The following is a 21,250-nucleotide window of genomic DNA, read 5'->3' on the forward strand; positions in this document are numbered from 1 at the left end:
GGCATTGCATCAGTCTTCTTCTATTCCTCAAACGTATTCTGACTTCTTGTCAGTAGATGATAACACTCTTCAGGCAGCCTTGCCTCTCCACATAAATTCTTCTTTTCCAAACGCTCGTATCAGTGATCCGGATGATTGTCCATGATGATCTGACATGCATTGGTTAGCCTGTACGGAAGAGTATTATCAATACGAGAGTAGATGATTCTATGCTTGTCCACATCTTGAGACGAGAACAGGTGTAAGGAATGTACTGAACAGGGTTATTTATAGTGCAGGAGCGGATCGAAACGGATTGAATTTATAAACCAATCCCAACATGTGTTGCAAAATTCAGTCACAGTTTTTCGTCTGTCTTCCAATCCGAAGAGAGTTGTCTGTGACATCACATTCCATATATAGGTGCGCTAGCGCCTGTGCGTAGTGAATCCATGTTTTCAAACATGACGGAAACTAAGAAAACGATGAAGGGGGGGGGGGCACCAGCCGTGGAGATGAGAAGCGATGGCATAGCAGCGGCTAACAAAGTCAAAACAGTCCTACTTTCCATAATAGGGCGATTGTAATTGGGATTTAATAAATTTTCTTTCTTCTTCGCAATAATTTGTTCCGATACTAGTACCTTCGCCACCTTCTCCTTCTTTTCCACACGTCAAGGACATTAAACAGAGACAGAAAGAAGAATTATATACATTTTTACAACAGCGAACAGAAGCAGAACGAGCTTTCCTCCTTCAACAGTAACAGCAAGAAGAAGATGCAAGAAGAAGGAAATGACAAGAAGAAGAAGCAGCTGAGAACAAACAAGGTCTAAGAGAGAAGGAGGACAGTGAAAATCAAATGGTTGCGGTGCTCTTAGACATTTTGGCAGAGTTGAGGAGTCTGAAACAAATGTATCAGACTTCTTTAATGCGACCCAAAAGAAAGATACCTTCCAGAGCCAAGCAACCCAACCCTATTACTACGCCTGCGATACCACCCCTAGTGATTTCTACCAAATCATCGTCGACAGCAGCCAGTCTATATGTAGGCTTTGGCCGTGGCAAAGACTTAAGGCAGTTAAAACTGATTACGTCACGTTCCTGAGTTTGTTATTTTAAACAAACAAATACCTAACGGTCATTTTCAGGGCCACTCACTTCTCTCAAAAAGGGATATTATTTCAATTGACAAAATCAATTAAAACCCAAAATCCCTTTTGTACCCATGATGTACGTGTGTGTGAGAGTGAGTGCGCGAGTGTAGAATCTTATTCTAAAAAATCAAACCTAAGAGGCGTTTGCTTTTTCTGCCCGGTCTATTCTGGTACAAATTTTGCAATTCAATATCACAACACAAGACATTAAAATGTTCATAGACTTCTTCTGTGTCTTTTGTTCACTGTCTCTGTTTTTTTTTCTTTCTTCAATTTCTTCAGTTTCACAGCATTTTACCCTTCTTCTTCCTCTCTTTCTCTCCTTCTTTTCTTTTCTTTTATCTTTGTCTGGATTCTTCCTTTAGGGAGGGTACCTAACTGTCCTTTTCAGGGCCACACTCTTCTCACGAAAAGGGATATTATTTCAACTGACAAAATCAATTTAAACTCAAAATCTCTTTTGTACCCATGATGTACGTGTGTGTGTGAGTGAGTGCGCGAGTGTAGGTTCTTTTTCTAACAAATCAAACATAAGAGACGCTTACTTTTTCTGCCTGGTCTATTCTGGTAGAAATTTTGCAATTCAATATCACAGCACAAGACTTTAGAAAGTTCATAGACTTCTTCTGTGTCTATTTTTCACTGTCTCTGTTTTTTTTCTTTCTTCAATTTCTTCAGTTTCACAGCTTTCCTCTTCTTCTTCCTCAGTTTCTCTCCTTCTTTTCTTCCCTTTTTTTTCGGTCTGGATTCTTTTTTTGGGGAGGGTACATCTTTTCTGCCTGTTCGTAACCCTCTCGTCTTCTTGCTCCTGTTGTTCCTTAGCGCATTTTGACAACCAAACGAAACGTTAGACTGGAAAATAGCCTGAAAAACGATTAAAAAATCGGACCGAGCCAAACGGCGAAGATAAGCAGGACTCCTGTCACAGCAAAGACACATCATGTGGCATTCCTGAAATGCAAAAATTGCAATACGTCCTGGCTCCGAGCTACACCTTGAAAGTACACCTTCATGAAGTGCGCGGACCTCTATTGTTTCGAGGCAAAGATTTCAAAGACGGAAAATACATTTACGTCTATTATCACGATGAACAATTCGTTGCCATCACCAGTATCACCGCATTCTTGGGATACAGTTATTACTGCGAGAAATGTGACAATGGCTATAACAAACGAAAGCAAAACAAGCATTGTGGATCGAAATGTTCAGGATGTTGGGCCTCTCAACCCTGTTGAGACGAAAGACAAGAAAGAGTGCATTGCCCAGCTTGTCAGTGCACTTTTGTTAGCCCTGTCTGTTACCAAAATCATCTAAAGACGCAAGGTTCACAGCAGAAAAGTGCTTGTCAACTCCTGAAATTGTGCCCTACTTGTGGACAAGTCATACGTGTCAACAATGCCAAGGTACACGTATGTTCAATGAAACAACAATGTCACATTTGTCACCAAATCGTGGACTTCGAACACAAATGCTACATTAAAAAGTACCATTCCAAACAAGAGGAGGAAGATGACCAGAAGAAAGGGAATTTCATCTCTTTCGATTTCAAATGCATGCAAGAGACCGGCAGTCACATTCCTAATATCTGCATGGCTCACCGAGCGTGTGAGAAGTGCATCCAAGAGTCTATCTTTAGTCATGGCCCTCAATGCAGCAAGATTCCTGGAGAACGTAAAAATATCTTTCAGGGACCGAACACGCTGGCCGATTTTGCCAAATGGATCTTAGACCCCATCGACGATACGTGGAGTCAAGAGGACATCGAACGTTACGGAGATTGTCATCGCCATGTCACGGTAATGGCTCACAATTGCTCAGAATACAATGGAACATTTTTTGAGATAAAATTCGGAACAAAGTACCGAACGTCCAAAAGTGACTTTAAACGGAGCCAAAATCATTTATGCAAGTGGGTCAAGTACAGTTTAAAATATTCGAGGAGTTACTTGGCCATGCCATTGAGTTGAATGCCTAAAACGTTTTGAACGACAGGAATGGTCAAAGACTATTTCCTCACTTTTTCAATACCGAAGCCAATCAACACGCCGTTCTACCCCATTTGCCTGAGGATCACTACTACGACCACGACAACATGCGAACCTAAGAAGGGATAGCTTTCTACACTTGGTACCAGACTGACGCCTCGGACCCCTTCGACGTTCAGGAAGAAATGTTAAAGTATTGTCCTTCGGACGTGGACATTTAACGGCGTTGCTGTGGAAATATTCGAGTATTATTCATGGAACACGGAGGAATCGATCCTTTGTAAGAAGCCCGCACCACCGCCAAAACCTATTCCTTAGTGTACCACAGACGATTCATGCCTGAAATCACCCTGGCTGTCATCAGGCCTCAAACGACCAACTTTGTCAAACGTCAATACTCGCTCAAAGCCTACGCTTGCTACAATATTTGTGCGACAAGGAAGACAAATGGATTTAACATTCCCAAACGGAGAAGTCGAAAAGACCATCGTACCGTATAGTGTAAATGTGGAAACATGAGTACGATCACCGTTTGAAAACCGAATGATGAGTTTAAACGCATCGTCAAAAGTTTCAAGCTGGTGGACCAACTAAACCCGCTTAATAGTTTGTACGGAGGACGGACGAATGCCACCTGTTTGCTTTACCACGCTGATGAAGAGAAATGAGAAGAACTAATATACTTGGATGTGTGTTCGCTGTTTCCATACGTGTACAAATTGCGTCGCGTTCCCGCACCCGCGATTGCTTATGGAACGCATCGATCTGGGCAACGTTCAACAATATGAAGGATTGATCAAGTGCAAAGTCTTGCCTCCCACGGACGTGTACCATTCCGTATTTATGTCTCCCATGTGCCGTACTTGTGCCGAAACATGGAACCGAGACCATCCTTGTCAGCACACTCGGGAAAAACGCGCCTTAACGGGAAAGTGGGTCAACGTGGAAATGTGTAAAGCTCTGGACCTGGGATATCAACTGTTAGAAATGTACGAAATTTACCACTTTCCCAAGAGAGTACAATAATACAGGGCGAGTAGACCCATAAAGGTATTTTCTGAGACTACGTGGATGCTATTATGAAACTGAAACAAGAAGTCAACTGCTATCTTTTCTGGTGTTACACTCCCAAAGACCAAACGAAATTCAAAGAGAAATAATGGGAGCAGGAAGGCATAACTTTAGACCACGTAGAGAAAAACGAAGGAAGGCGATCGTTTGCCAAAGTGATGTTAATTGCTTGTGGGGTAAAATGTCACAACGACCGTGTTTACCCAAGACAGAGTATTTGACAGAACCTTCCCGCTACTTACAGATGATTTACGACAAAATCAAATAGATGAAAGACGTGGACGTCGTTCGTGAGGATTTGATTTCGGTCAATTACGAAGAAGAACTGGACTTTGAAGAAGCCGACGAATTTGGAAATGTTATCATTGCGGCCTACGTGACAGCCCATGCTCGCTTAAAATTGTACGAAGCTTTAGAACTGTTAGGTGATCGCGTCCTGTAGTTTGACACTGACAGTTTCATCTACATCGATCGCCTGGGTCAACGTCATCCTGAAATAAAAATAGACCGTTCAAGAGCCTGGACAGACGAACACCCCGGCAAGATTCTAAGTTTTGCTAGTGGCGGTCCTAAACATTACAGCTACGAATACCGGGTCAAACAAGGAGAAGTTCAAACGGAGTGTAAAGTGAAAGGATTGACTCTCAATTATCGCACCAGTCGAGTGGTGAACTTTGGAGTACTGAAAGAAGCTTTGCAGTCTGAACAGGATGGAAACTTTAAAGCAACAACCTACGAACCGCACAAGATTGTACGTATACCCACACACGAAACTGTATGTTGGCCTTTGGAAAGAGTCTATCAAATCGTGCACCAGAAGAGAGTTCGGCTTTCCAGCCACTTCACTTTGCCGTACGGACACGTCGATATTGACCAGTATATAAAAAGAGACAACGTCCAATACCGATAGATCATTGTCACTACCAAAATCAAGCAAGAAAGAAGAATCCTTTAAAACAGACATCATTCAAGTTTGTGGATTCTCAGGTGGATTGCGATGCTGTGGCTGGCGAGGAGAGCGATGCTGCACGTTGTGACCTCAGCGATGCAGTACCACATCATGGGGACATTTCTATGACTACTACTACTACAATACCTACCATGGAAAGGGATGCTTTACGTGTCAAACCTGACGGATGCGAAACCGATGCCACTCTTTATCGTAAACTCTTTACTAGTTTTCATGTTGGATGTCATTATTCACGTGACACCATGCAGCTAACACCCTACGGATGTCATCCAAAACTGAGTAAACTCCTGCTGATTTCACCCCACCCTCATCGAAATGAACCTGTGAAAGACAAATATTCATTCCCTGTTCGTTTGCTTGAATACTGTGACTTTGATACTCGAAACGGAAATAAAAAAGAGGATTTTGAAAAACTGAATGAAAAGTGGATGAATACGCAGGAAAAATATAGATTGATGGGACATCCTGATTGGGTTCCAGATGCAGAAAAGAAAAAGAAAGGAATCATCGAGAAAGTGAGGAGATGATGGAAGAACTGGAGAAAATGAGAGAAGAAGACGAACCGAAAGGCCCTTTTTTAGGGCCACTGATATGCCTCGAGAAGATTTGCTCTTTTGCCTAATAAATTCTTAGTCGCTTGTAAAGTTGTTGGTGTTTGTATGTTTTCTGTTGTATGTGTTATCTTTGACTCTGTCCCGTCAAAACTTTCTAGGGTTTGTTCCCGCTCTTTGGTCCTGATTGAGGTCAGAATCTTGCTACATTGTTAGCTATCTTCAGTACTGTGACGTCACCTTACCTGTATTTTCCCATTGTCGCTATAAATCTTGTCACTATACAAGCCCAAAGGGGTCTGCAATGTATCGTCCCATTTTCGCTGTATAGCTCCCTTTCACTACTGCCTATGTATTTGGTCTCTGTACATTTGTTTTAACTGTACTTGTACATCCAAATCCTGACCATCTCAAATTTTGTTAGTCCTTATTTAATATCAGTCCTCTACTAGCGACCTGGGTTCGAGTCTGGGATTTGGCCAGTGTGGGTTTGTGAGAAAGCTCGCCAGTAGCTTCTCGTGGGTCATTGGTTTTTTTCCGGGGTTTTCCCGGATTCTTCCTCCACCATTAATACTAGCCGCCATGTATCGTGTGCTGAAAGTGGCGCTAAACCCTACACTAATAACAACAACAACAACAACACTATAAAGACCACCTGCAAATGATGTTCTGATTGATTAACTGTAAAGTTGCAGTATAGCATATTTTGGCAAAGACAAGTGCCTTTTTATCGACTTCACCTAATGGTTATGGCTCTTTAGACGTGTCAGTAGCGTCATGCTATACGATCTGTTGCAATACAGTATATGGCATCAGTAGCGTCATGCTATACTATCTGTCGCATTATTATATGCTCATTTGTTTCCCTTTTAACTTTACATTGCCAGAATCGTTGAATATTACCCGATACTGAACTCGCGCGACAATACACATATAGCATTCATGTGTATAAAGGAACTACTTTCTATTGTAAACAAACAATGGACGCAGACGCCAGCACTTTTAATTTGTACACAAATCATGTACACTCGCGTAAGAGGCTCTTTACGTTGTTGTTGTTTAAATTTTATTTCTGAATGAACTAAAACATGTTTAGTGGACTGCAAAAAACCTCAGCTGTTTTGGCACATTCCGCGTTGATACAATGTTACGGATTTAGGATAGCTACATTGTGTAACAGACGGACGATAAGGTCCTTACAAATAACATAAAAGTGACAAGTCATATACTCTCTTCTTTAGCTGGTGATAAGAATGGCAAAATAAAATATACTTTCAGCAATGTATCCCCCAGGGGTGTAAAACTGAGGGTAAAAAAAACCTTGGTGTCAGAACTGGGGGTCAAATAAAAAATGTGGTGGTCAAAAATATACTGACACATTTTCATCCGATACATACTGTTTCAGCTTGAAATAGGATATTGCAACTGGCACAACATACTCTCTCTCTCTCTATAAATATACAAATAAACCAACATGCACAATTAGGAAACAAATGCATTGTCCATTCAAAGAATACTTTAATTAGTTCATTTTTCTTTTAAAATCGTACTTTTAACAGTCTCCTTATAATATTTTTGAAGCAATAGTATAGACCAACATATTACATACAAGCCAATGCAAAAAACCTAATAAATCTTTTTAACTGAATGGCAGTCAATTTACTGCCTGTCATAAAATGTGTACTATCATCGGTTTCATTGTACTTCGTCCTAGAACAAATTTATCCAAAAATCAAGGAGACTAATGATTCATCTTGCTTCTAATAAGTTACGCTTGAACTTTACGGTCTTTCTTTTATTGCAGCAAAGTTAAAAACCAACAAAATCTGCAATGACCCCCTCGACTGTGTAATCTAAATAAACGCATTTGTCTCGGCAAGTTTACTGATTTATTTGTTGTGAAAGAATGTCTTGGGTTATAATGTGTTCTCCAGATGTTTTGTGGCGACCGAGGGCAGATCTGTTACAATTCTTAAACTCTGTCACAAAAGGATTATTCACTTTTGCCGTCTTCGCAATCACGCTATCAGAAGTCACACCGGTAATCCTAATGGATGTGCCGCGTTTCAGTCAAGGGAATTATTTTTTCCATTTTTCATTAAAGTTAGATCCACCGTTACTTTTCTGTTCTGCTTCCTTCACTTTCTTCACTAATGATTTTTAGTGCACAACGTTTTAATCTGGAGATCACTTTCTAGTACAACAAGCATTGAGGTTAAACATCAAGATGACATCTTGCTGAGCTCAATGGAAATCGCGTGAGAGCTCGGGAGATTAGGGGAAGCTACTCCGTCATAACATTGCCTATGCTAGTCTGGTTCCTTATTTCGTATGTTCCTTGCGTTCCACTCCGCTATAGGAATATAAGAGCCCAACACAGGGAGTAACCAAAGCGCGCAACCAGTCAATGCCTAAGCTTGAATTATACACGACGCCACCCTTCGTACAACGCATTGGATATTAAATAAATCCTGATCTCATTATGCGAATCCCTTGCGTCAAAAAAACGCACGGCAACAAAATGTGTGCGTCAATTTTCTCCAGCGTGCGTCCCTGATGCACAAATGTGCGTAAAGAGAAACACTTACAGTTTTACAATCTGAGTTTCCTCAAAATGTATTTTCTTAATTCTGCAAATCCGAATTACATGAGCCATGTCATAGGCTTTCGATCTGGATTACACATTTCGAAATTCTGCTATAATTTCGATGATAAGTGCAAGTGCATCCTCCTTACTGCATTCAAAATGAAATAAGCATTAAATTCCATAGCGTCTTTTTGATAATTGCAATTGAAAGACTTTATATTTTTCCCACATTATGATTTCAAACATTCGTGACAGAAACAGATACACATTTGCAGATGTAAACACGCTTCTCCGGCGCCACTTCAATCCAATGTATTTCATGTATAATTTGCACAGATGAATCCAGTCCAAAATCACAAACTTTCGTCGAATCGAAACAAAATACCAAATTATATTCATTCCAGATCAAATGGAAAAGTTGTTGCAATGCGCATTCATTCAAAATATCACTGCACATTTCAATTTTAACTAGACACGCCATTTTCTTTCGAAAGTTATGTCGAGCGCGCGACTAAGTTCAAATTTATCTGGGCGGAGTTATGTGCGCATTAATAATGATGTCATTATGTAATGACAAATGTGTGCTTGTGTATTTAGTTTGGAATACGGCATTCATTCATTTAAATTGCTTCTTGTAGTGTATTTTGTTTATATAATTAAACCTTAGGTAGAATTAAAAAAATGAGCATATAATAAAAAGGTTACTGCATTTGTTTGGGAAAATATGAACTCGTTTTGTCGGAAGGATATACTGCACTCCCAAGGTCGTGCAGTATTCCATTCCAAAACTCGTTCATATTTTCCCATACAAATGCAGTAACCTATAAATACAGTATATGGTTACAGTAGCGTCATGCTATACGATCTGTCGGAATACAGTATATGGCATAAGTAGCGTCATGCTATACGATCTGTCGGAATGCAGTATATGGCATCAGTAGCGTCATGCTATACGATCTGTCGGAATACGGCATATGGCATCAGTAGCGTCATGCTATACGATCTGTCGGAATACAATATATGGCATCAGTAGCGTCATGCTATACGATCTGTCGGAATACAATATATGGCATCAGTAGCGTCATGCTATACGATCTGTCGCAATACAGTATATGGCATAATTATGTTTTTACAATCTAAATTACTCATTCAAAGAAATGATAATATGTGTTAATTAGAACTGTAACGATGACGAAAGTCGTGAGTCGGGCCCGGTACAAATTCTACTTTGTATTTTATAGAAAAGGACAGCTGTTTTAAACTTCAAAATAATAACCGATAAAACAGAAGGAGAACATTTAGAGATTCCTTGCGTGATAGGAAAAAACATTTTAAACCTTGAATATCTAGAACGATATAGTATGTTGTACTGTTTGAAAAGATTTATGAAAAAACTAAGTTGTCAGAGATCTTTGCATGCCATTAGTTTGAAACGATACTTACTTTAAAACAATAATTATATCCGTGTTATGTATTTCACATTTTGACATTTGTGGGACATATTTGTTACGCCGAATTATTTGTTGTACCAGAGAGAGAGAGAGAGAGAGAGAGAGAGAGAGAGAGAGAGAGAGAGAGAGAGAGTTAACATACCGTTCGCAACTACACCAGTGGTACCATCATACATGTCATATCTGTAATTTTACTTTAGCATATTAACAAATATTGCCAGAAAAATCGGAGCAGGACTTTCTAAAACTATTACCTGGCGTGGCACGAGCAGAATAGTACCCCTTTCTGCATATTTGTGGCATAGTTTGCCATACCAAAACAATGACATGAACATACTCATGCTTATGGCCCAATGCTCATATTAAAATTTAATACATAATTATGAATTGCACAACATTTTGGACAAAGAAATGAAAACAAAGTCTACCACCTAAGCCACTGATGCATGGTTAAATATTCGTGAAAATGGCATCTTGTACATTGTCTCCTTTAGGGGTTTGTACCTTTGAGACTACGGTGATACTGATTAACAAATCTCAGTTACTACTGATAAATATTTTGTGGGTTTTACAATTAGTGAAATTCCAAGTTGCTTGCGAAATCCAAGTACAATGAAAACGCCACTCCGATTAAACGAATGCCATAATGGATGAAAATAAAACTAAAACGAAATACCAAGCAGAGCACGAAATTTAGAAGCATTTTATATAGATGGGCTGTCATAGGAAGGGGTAGAGTGGGGAGAGATGGGCTTCATAGGAAGAAGTAGAGTGGGGAGAGATGGGCTGTGTAACGGCCGAGCTAGGTCCTGATAATACTATCTTAGAGTATCGCACCAGGGATGAGTATGCTTCATATCAGCTGACTAAAGAGGGGGAGAATGGAGTAAACTGGAACTCTTGATTTCTTTTCAACCATAACACAAGATGATTCCTTTATTAAGAAACAGCGAATAAAGTCAGTTCATAACCATGCCAGTCTTGTTGTTTTTGTACTAAGCCTAAATACTGTCATTGTTTGGCGGTACAGTATGGCATATGATAATTTCAGGCAAGGTCAGGGTACACATTAGCACTATACTATTAGTTCATTATATTATTTCTTCTGATGAATGATAATTATATTAGACTATGACTTGATTGTAATTGTGAAATGTAAAAATCTGAAAGGAAAACACTTGCTTGACGTTACACCTTAACCATAGCTTAATACTTATTTGAAGTGAATTGGTATAAATGGAAGTAAATTGGCTGTAAGGTCGGGGAGGAAAACACTCACAGTGACTTAGACAACTAATAAATGATAAAATAGACACATAACTTATGTTTTATAGATTGCTAGCATAATCAAGTATTGTTGAATTGAATTTAGAATGTCAAGTCTGTGAGGAAAACACTCACAGTGACTTAGACAACTAATAAATTATAAAATAGACACATAACTTATGTTTTATAGATTGCTAGCATAATCAAATATTGTTGAATTGAATTTAGAATGTCAAGTCTGTGAAGAAAACACTCACAGTGACTTAGAAAACAAACAAATTATAAAATAGACACATAACTTACATTGTTTAGATTGTTAGAATAATCAAGTATTGTTGAATTGAATTTAGAATGTCAAGTCTGTGAGGAAAACATTCACAATGACTTAGACATTTTATTTCATTAAGAACGATGTTGGACCTATAATTTAAGAAAAAGGAATTATATATTTGTAATGTAGCGAAACTGTTCTGTATGTCTTTAGCTTCATAAAACTAATTAAATAAAGAAAATAAATAAAGAAATGAATAAAAATATTGGTCTGTCACGACAGTACTCACTTGACCATATAACTGAACTTCAAATAACAAATGATTAAACAATATCTATTTTGCTTGTAAAATAAATTAGAAATGACTAGAACGTGTATAATTTGGAAGAGAGAAAGGAATTAAAATAATTAAAAAAAAAATAACTTAAATAAAAATTGATTTGTACTTAAATAAAAATAGTGACTGTCCAAAATATTGCCTAAAGTTACATAATTCTCTAATAAACTAAACAAAACAAAATAAAAAAAAAATAAAAAATAAAATTCACAATAACTGTGATGTACCTAGTTTGATGGCTGCTAGCTGAATAAACTCTCTCAAGCAGCCCACAAAGCCTTATATACTCCTGACAAAACCCACAAAACCCACAATACCCACAACGCCCACAAAACCCACAATACCCACAAAACCCACAATACCCACAACGCTCACAAAACCCACAATACCCACAAAACCCACAACGCCCACAAAACCCACAATCCTTGTTGGAATATTCAAACCAGCATGCCCTAGTATTGCATGTGTATATTTAGTTAATTTTCACAGTGATTATTTATGGAAATTACCCGCTGGATATTTTACACATTGCTACATTGCGATTGAATTTCCATAAGTAAAAATAGAAAAAGAAGAAAAAAATCAGTTTTGTATTTCGCGGCACATACCGTGTTAGTCTGTCGCTCATAGCAATGGTTCGGAAACCGTGTTATGCACTCTTACAATATTACCGAGGTAGACCGCATGAAAGGGTAGTCAACAGTTATATGTACCAAAGAAATAAAGAAGAGGAAAAACAAACTTAAATGCGATGACATATACAAATGAAATATCAGGGAGTATAAACACATTGAGTATGTAGTGTACAGTCTTAAGCGGTTAACTAGAAATAGGCATTAATCGAATTATCAAGGATGCCAGCCGCCGGCATGATACTCCCTATTTTCGCTATCACAAAAACACGTAGACTATACCAGCTAACTATTAATCGACAAGTAAATAAAACACAGGATCCTAGAAAATAGTAATGTCAACTCATTTGAGCAATTCACTGATAATGCACTGATTTATAATTTTTAAAAGAAATCCAGACCGAATTGGACGGCTTGTATGAATAGTGTTTACCGTATATACGCATGCATACATCACTCCCTAAATGTAGGTTATTACAGCTGTCATAGGAGGAGGTAGGGTGGGGAGAGATGCGCTGTCATAGGAGGGGGTAGAGTGGGGACAGATTGGCTGTCATAGGAGGGGTTAGAGTGGAGACAGATGGGCTGTCATATGAGGGGGTAAAGTGGCACAGAAGTCTGCTTAACATAGAAATTCTTTGCATTTCCTTCTGGCTCTATGTGACTTCTTACACCATAGCAGAATATGACACAGCTATTAAGCAAATCAACACTGGTGATTGTAATATATTATGATTACCTTTCCTTCTCCAAGCATTACTTTTATATATGATGGAAGTTCTCAATATTGAAAAAATGTGCAATCTGGTGTACCAAAAACCAGTCTGGATTTGCCTTGGAAGAATAAGTTTAAACGGCATGGTTGTAATGCAGGTAGGCCTTTTCGTATCCTTGGTGATGATGCAACTCAAGGAATTGACAGAGTTTCTTGCATTAAAATAATTTAGAATGATAATAAATATTGACACAGTTAACATCAGTAATAATAATAATAATAATAATAATGATAATAATAATAACATGTTGGTAAAGTCCGTGTCCTGCACCTCTGTGCCATTTTGTTCAACTGACAAATCTAACACGAGCTGTTAGTCAATGAGGGATCATTGCCAGTTTAATGGGAGTAAGCTGTGTTGCCATAGAAAAGAAAGAATGCACTAAACATTACTCTTATCGTGAAATAAATCTTATGAAGTTGATTCTAGGCTTTGAAAAATTTAAAGATCTTATGAAATTCTATAATACCTAGGACTCGATATATTATATTCCTTAGGACGTAAGAAACTAAACGTATTACGTAGCGTCATTGAGAACAATACAATGTGGTTCATAAAAAGGAAGTTCCCTCAACATGTTAAACATTATAATTTGAATGACTTGTGATACCTTGAAGACAGTTTAAACTCTTACCCACATCTACTGTAGCACGAATCACATGAGATATGGATATCTGAACTTGAAAGTTACGTTTAGATTTGATATAGATAATTGTCAACATTACAAAGTATGTATCGAAGTTAATTAATTAAACCTCTGTAGACAAAAGTAGATGTATTATGCAATAGGCTACAACGTTAATACAAGCTGTTAAGCTTTAAAGAGAACATATGGCACATTGGTATTGGCGATTATTCATTAAGTAGTTTGCAAAATAGTCTGGGCGTTATGTGGGGCACATTACACCCTTAGTTATTATAAAACAGACACGTACGGTTGTAATTGTTTTACACACACTTACCTCGAAAAGAGCATTACATGGTCGCTGAAACTGCTGTGTACAGACGTCCAGAGCGCAAGGTCATACATGTATTTGGAAACATCAACTGTATAGATTCCGTGAACATTCTCCACCACTGAATTTATGTGTCTGAAGTCTTCCATCCTCTTTATAAAAATAGGAAGCAAAATGGAAAAATGATTCATTAACTGTCAAACGCTAGTTACATTCAAATAAGCAAAAATTAAAACAATCGACGAAGGATATAGCAATTCTTTCGATTCGATTTCTAATTTATTGTTAAAATCAAACGAATAGTGACAAGAGTGAAAGGGGAGCGAGTGCGTATGTGTCCAAATTTATTTCTTAGCAAATTAATTAGTACTTACACGTCGATGTGAATCCTACAGGTTACCTTACAATAGGTGGTTCCAGATCCAATTTCACAAGTTCTGCTAGTTTTAGACATTATGGGATTTAGGACTACGTGCAAGGTTTACTTACATCCAAACTTGAAAATCATAACAATGTGCAGAACTGCGCATCTCTAAAATATGAATATCTGACAATGGAAGTGCCCCAAAACCACATATAAAACAATTTTTGGGGGCAAATAATTGAGTTTAGGTGAAATTAAAATAGTTATTTAGTAGTATGACCGTAGAAAATCATAAAATATGCTAGAAATGGGGATAATTGTTGGGAACTATTTTACTGCACTTGATATACTCGCATCGGCAGAAATCTAACCAGTTAAGATAATCTATACATGTATGCCTTCATCTAATACTATTTAGGCAATATATACCTGAATTCATTCATCTAGTACTGTTTATGCAATTTAGAAATTAATGAATTCATCTAAGTAATTTTCAACAAGATATACATGAATGCGCTTATTTAGTCATGTTTAGGCAATATGTACATGCATTGTTATGTATATCTAAAATGTGTTTAATTTGTGTCCAAGATTGTAGATTATAATGATTATGTGTCAACAAAATATTACATACCTATTCTTTGTCCATCATTGTAGATTATATCTTAACATAATGATCATTTAAAAGCTAAAAAATAGCTGTAAAGCTATACATCTTGTTACACGCACACGGGTATTTACTTGACCTAGCGGTTGTCGAACCCTGGCGCGATTCTCGCTAGAAGTCATAAGTTTCCCCTACTTTCCAAAGACTTCCATACAACCTCAGTTGTAAATCCGAAAGCCCGATGTGTCCATTCTATACCTAAATTTTCCTCTAATTGATGCAAGACCACAGATAAACCAAACTGTCAACTATCTATCAACCGTACATCTGCGTGTTTTGGCTTCATTATGTTTCCGTACCACCAACCGTTCACGCCTTAGAACATATATGAGTACTCCCTAACAATGGGAACTATTTTAACTCCGCCACCTTAGGCCAGTCAATGTATGCTTTCCAGGCACATTTCGCCGATATAACTGCACCATATTCGCCCACATGGCGACATAAACGGTGTCTGTCAAGTCCCTTTTTATTTATTCCCTTCTGTAATTTACCGGTTTAATACCGTAAGTACTGTCCTTGCAGTCACGCTACCAATGTATACCACTAGATTTTAATATGTACTATTTTACGACAGGGACATTCGTTCGGTTTTGGTCGGAATTCACTACTAGTGAACCGGGACATCATGGAAACACACTAACACTTCACTCCGTGACGTTTGCTCCTATTCATTAGCTCATTAGTTCGGGCCAGGAATATTTCCATGGCGCCGAATTCCAATAATCAAACAAGTAATCACACAAATCTAAGAATTGCTTAAAACGGGGCACTATAACCAAGTGCACATACTCTAAATTTACTACAATATGTTGCTTATATGGATATGAATTCTAGATCACAAAAATGTTTTCATTTTGGTTAGGTTAAGTTGCGGGATTGGACAGGTGACGATATGCGACATGAATCGTATCAATTTTTAAAAGGAAAAAGAAATGAAATATTCTTTAATCCTAATACTATTCATATTACTGTTTTTTTTTTCTTTCTCAGTCTGCAGAAGCATTTATTGTTGTGTTGAAATTTAATAAGAGAGAATTTATTTGCTTCAGTTTGTTTTGATTTACAAAGTGATCTGTTTTGGATTAATAAATATTTTCTGATTATTTTGTATTCATTCAAAGTAGTTCTGGACAAAGGAACCGGTGACACAACAAGAACGTTGCCACTTCAGAACATTCAAGGCCACTGGTACTTGACCAATTTCAAAACCTGGAATTCATTCAGGGCAGTCTTTTCGTCTGGATTTGTGATAAAACCTTTAGGATTCTTTTGGATTTAATTACCATTATTGTAATTTTGAATTAAATTTTCAATTTGTAACTTAGAGAATTAAAATATGAATTTAAGTTTTACTAAACTTGCTGGCTATACCTATTTCTGTTACTTGGTTCAAGACCATAAGGTAGGAACAATATCCAATAATCTTCATTTAATACCTTCATGTAATAATTTTTAGGCATAATATGCAAATAATATGCTGGACCATTTTCAGTTTCATATGAAATGCTGAAACATGTGTTAGTATCCTGTCTGATATTCTGAGATATCGTTCAAAACAAAGTCTTGCATTTGAGATATTGTTCAAATACTCTAAAGATGGTGTCTTTCTTTACATTTATTTTAGCCACAATATATTTGTTGTTAATATCATATTGCCCAAGATGGTTTCTGCTTTTCTCACTAAATACCACCGATTACGGTTTGTTCTGTTAATTGTTTTGATATAAATTGTTATAGATTTTTAAATCTGGCCAGAATCTTTCTATTAGGAAGAATCCCAAAGTTACACACGGCATGATCCCCTAAACTCGTTTGAATTAAACAAAGTTTGTATTTCTAGTTGACGAAAGTTTGTCGGAGGGCCTTAGAGTTTACTCAGTGAAACTATCATTATATTGTTTTTAGTGAATGATATGACAATGCATTGTTATAGATTCTGGCACTGACTCAGTTACAGTGGCAATTATTAGAGATTTATCAGTTGTAATAAACCGTGTACAAGTATTTGTAACTTGTACAAAGCTTACCATTTACCATTTTCATTAACATGAAAAACGGAATTATAATATTTGATAGAAGAGATGCTTATTTGGTCAGATATACCAGATTTCTGAATGCCGGAAGGACATGTTACATTTAAACTAGAATTTTACAGATATTTCGGCTATCCAAAGACACCCTAGTCATCAAACCCAATCCATAATAAAAGTAGATTGTTTTAGTTTGTGTAATAGAGGATTAACAATCCGAAATTTACAAAATGTTCCTACCTGTAAAATGTAAAATTCACGAAGTGTGACATTGATTTCTATACTAGGATCTTCTATTGTACTGTATCGCAGGTTTACCTACAACCAAAATTATAAATCTTGACATAAACACTTAAAAAACAATGCTATAAATTCTTTACAATCTTTTCGCAGTAGAGAAACAATCATACAAAAATATATTAATAACAGGACATATAATTTACATCCTAATAATCAGAACATATAAAGAAGGAGACATCATAATCAATATATCGAAGAGTGTTTAATTTAAAACAAATGTTGAAACGTCCCTAAACCGAACATTACTAATTTGATTATTTTAGCTGCTTTTTCAGATTGGTGTACATTACAGAGGCAACTCGTCAGGATAGTTTCAATTAAAATAAAAAAATACAGTCATGTTTATCGGGTCAGTTGCAGAAAAGTAACTCTTAAATATTCTTTTTTTGGGTGAGGCAACAGAGTATTTAAGGTCATGTGGGATTAAGCTTCGTTCCATTCCAAGTAGTTTACTTTTTCCTGTAAACAAAAGTAAAGCAGGTAAATTAAGAGGACGTTAATGTGCTCCAAGACAACGTATTCATTACTTACGCCATTAATGATGTGTGAACGTTAATGTGTTCCAAGACAACGTATTCATTACTTACACCATTAATGATGTGTGAACGTTAATGTGTTCCAAGACAACGTATTCATTACTTACACCATTAATGATGTGTGAACGTTAATGTCTTCCAAGACAACGTATTCATTACTTACGCCATTAATGATGTGTGAGTATACTTCTCTGAGTTTTCTTTCGACCTCACCAGGCATTACTAGGGCATTATTTGTTTGCATCATCAAAGACGAATAGCTGAAAACAGATGGACAATGCCAGTTCATGGACGCTTGTATGAAATTATGGCATGATTGTCTTATTATCCTCCCAGATTTTTAGATGGATAACACATGTCAACATACTTTGTTCTGAATCATTGTCTGAGATAGATATGTGCATAGGTAAAGAGCCAAGCGCCAATGAATCTATATATCCGAATGACGCCTGCACAATGTTTGGTAATCAACTGGAGATAAATTATAAAGTTAAAGAATCAAGGTTACGATACAGTCCGTACAGTCTAAAAGTTTGTGTCAGCTCCTAAATCATTAATCTAGTATATTGCTTTGTTCTACTAGACCAGACGATGTTCTGCTCAATACGAATCGCTTTAAAATGTATACACTGTTGTTTCTACTAAAATCCTCATTTAAATGTTTCAAGTGCATTATTAGACGTAGGTCCGAAATTTAGTACCTCTGCCCTAGCACTTAGCTTTATTTCGGTTTCCGCAACATGTTCCGTTTTATAATTCATTCAGTTATATTTTGTTTATCACTTGAAATGTGATTTTTTTTAAAAATGTACACGTTTTCAAAGTTTTTCTAAGTTTGATTTATTTAGGATATCACACAGTTACATGGGAACTTGACTAATGGCATATTCGTGACAGCATCTCTTCAAAGGAGTTCAAAATAGAGAATGTTGTCTTGTCTTCAAATAAACTACATACAGATTTAATCAAACTCTTTTGTAGCACTGCTAGGGATGGATAGATAACTGTAAGTAGGGTAAATATGTAGGAAAGTAGTTATTGGTAGACATATGTGAGGATGTAGATACATAAACAGAAAAACAATTATCCTAAAAACAGGTGATTTTATTTATAGATAACACTTACAAGTCCCATATTCCTGAATCGAGCATTACAGCGATCTCAACACAGTAGACCTGCTTTAGGATATCTGTGAACAGATAAAGAAACATTCACTTTGCATGTTTCCAGTTTTCCGGTGGCCTAAATGATTAGAACGATGGAGCCCCGACCGCGTCATACCAAAGCCTTATAAAAATGATACTAGCAGCTGCCTCGCTTGGCGCTCAGCATTAAGAGGTTAGTGTTAGGACTTGTCGGCCTGGTGTCATAATATTGTGACTGGGTGGGACATGATGCTACATGTCAGAGGCATGATACCCCAGTGCTAGACATAGCTATAAAATGCCACACTGCAGACATCGTAGCGATATGACTGAAAAATTGTTAAAGCTACGTTAAAAATCCAAATCACACACACGTTGCTCCAGGCTTCAAACGGTATAATGTTTTAAGAGATTAATGTATCTTTATTTGTATTTCTAATTCAATCTAATAAAACGGAACAAAATTCAATTGTTAATTGAATTTGGCATTCTCATCCAGGGTTACCTATCCATCTTTATATCTAATAATATCATGACATCAACTTAAATTGTTCTCACCTCTATTATGTAAATTTGCTCCTTTTTGAGAAAATAATATGGAATTTGGGAAAGGAAATTGCTTTTGCACATTTGGAAAATGTCGGAGTAGGCCTGCAGCGTCTTGTTCTACATGATCCGCATTGAATGTTGTTGCATCTGAAAGATGAGATAATCCTTATTACGAACCAATATAGAAAAGTGAGATGAGTTTTATTTTCCTGCATTATGTGACTGAGTTCTATCTTCAAATAAAACAAAATCCAGCGGGAATAAAAACAAAGCTCCCTCGTTAAAGGAACAAATTTATACTCACACTGACGTTTCCTGAAGTTCCCTTGATTTCATCTCTAATTTAAATGAAGAGGGGGAACCTAACCAAAACACGTTGCAAACAAAGTAAAAGTAAGAATGGAATCATTATGTATATGTATTTATACTCTTGATATCTTTTATTACTGTAGCTGTGTTAAGAAAATATAGTTACCATTGTTACAATGCAATTAACATGTCAAAATATATGCATAGTTTATGCTCCAAATATGATAAAGTCGTACAAACCTTTATGTGTGACTGAAATATCTATTTGGCCATTTGGTTGATCACGCAGAACATATGGAGTACCAAGAAGATATGGAACATCGACCAAGTCTCTCGATGTGATGTCAGTCTTCGCTGGTTGAAGATCGTAATTTCTTCCATCTATTAGTATATTTCCGTTCTAGTTGAAAAATTATATATAATTATGTGTGTCAATCAGATATATTTTCCCCTGTCTCTAGTTTTCCATTAGCCATTTATCTGGTAGGTTTAAGCAATAGTGTTAGTGGAGCCCAAAGGATTGTATAATTGTTTCTTACGCTGTGACTGTAAAAAGAATATGAAGAGGAAAGAGAAACTACAATCAAGCACTAGAGGAAAATAATAATTATGAACATTAACATTTATTATATCAGCGAAGAAAATGGGGACGTTAAATTAAAATAATTCTTTACTGAAGTTTAACATATGCTTTTTGAGGATACTAAAGACCTTAAAAAACGGCTTTTTCAAGTTATATGATAAATCTAATTTATCGCTTAGGTGTACACACACACACACACACACACACACACACACACACACACACACACATCAATTACCATTTTTTCAACACACTGTTATCCTAGGTATTAAGAAAAATGAATAACTTTAAATTGATTTTCAGGAAATTGTCATCTATCGCTCTGATCGTCACTGTCTGAATTCTTTGAAAAACATAATTTAATTTTATTTAATGAATGCCACTAATTTTTCTGCAAAGAGCATCCAGTGTTTATAAATTTCCCAATTCATGTAAACAAAAGGCTTAGATGTCAGTTTTACATTATTAGATGTGATGACTACATGAAATATGGCATGTTTAGTACAAGTTGACCTAAGATTATTAACTGATTTGCGAATCACAATATATGTCTCCTAAAATAATTTTAATTTCTTAAGTCAGCATGTTTGTATAGGCAGAAATAAATATTCTATAATTGTTAAACCTGGTTTTCGGCAAAGTCAGAATTATGTATATTGTTCTTATTAATCTTAATTAATGAAATATCAGGTACCACTAAGGTATCCAAAAGTGACATCTTTGCAGATAACACATAACAACTCACATCCATAAATGGCACCCAAAGAAAGCAAAAG

The 21,250-nt window shown here is 36.7% G+C and overlaps 1 protein-coding gene across 1 annotated transcript in view; it reads right to left on the minus strand.

Moving 5' to 3' along the window:
• Positions 1–21,250, minus strand: part of LOC149804259 (metalloprotease mig-17-like) — a 76,359-nt gene that overhangs the window by 35,035 nt on the left and 20,074 nt on the right. Inside the window, exons 2-3 of the mRNA XM_089932078.1 lie at positions 17,293–17,370; positions 5,422–5,482 (exon numbers count right to left, since the gene is read on the minus strand). Coding sequence (XP_089788204.1) covers positions 5,422–5,482; positions 17,293–17,370 — 139 coding nt within the window. The remainder of the gene's footprint in view (positions 1–5,421; positions 5,483–17,292; positions 17,371–21,250) is intronic.

The sequence above is a fragment of the Sinohyriopsis cumingii genome, chromosome 2 (assembly GCF_028554795.1).
Source record: "Sinohyriopsis cumingii isolate HCF-2022 chromosome 2, ASM2855479v2, whole genome shotgun sequence".
Lineage (NCBI taxonomy): Eukaryota > Metazoa > Mollusca > Bivalvia > Unionida > Unionidae > Sinohyriopsis > Sinohyriopsis cumingii.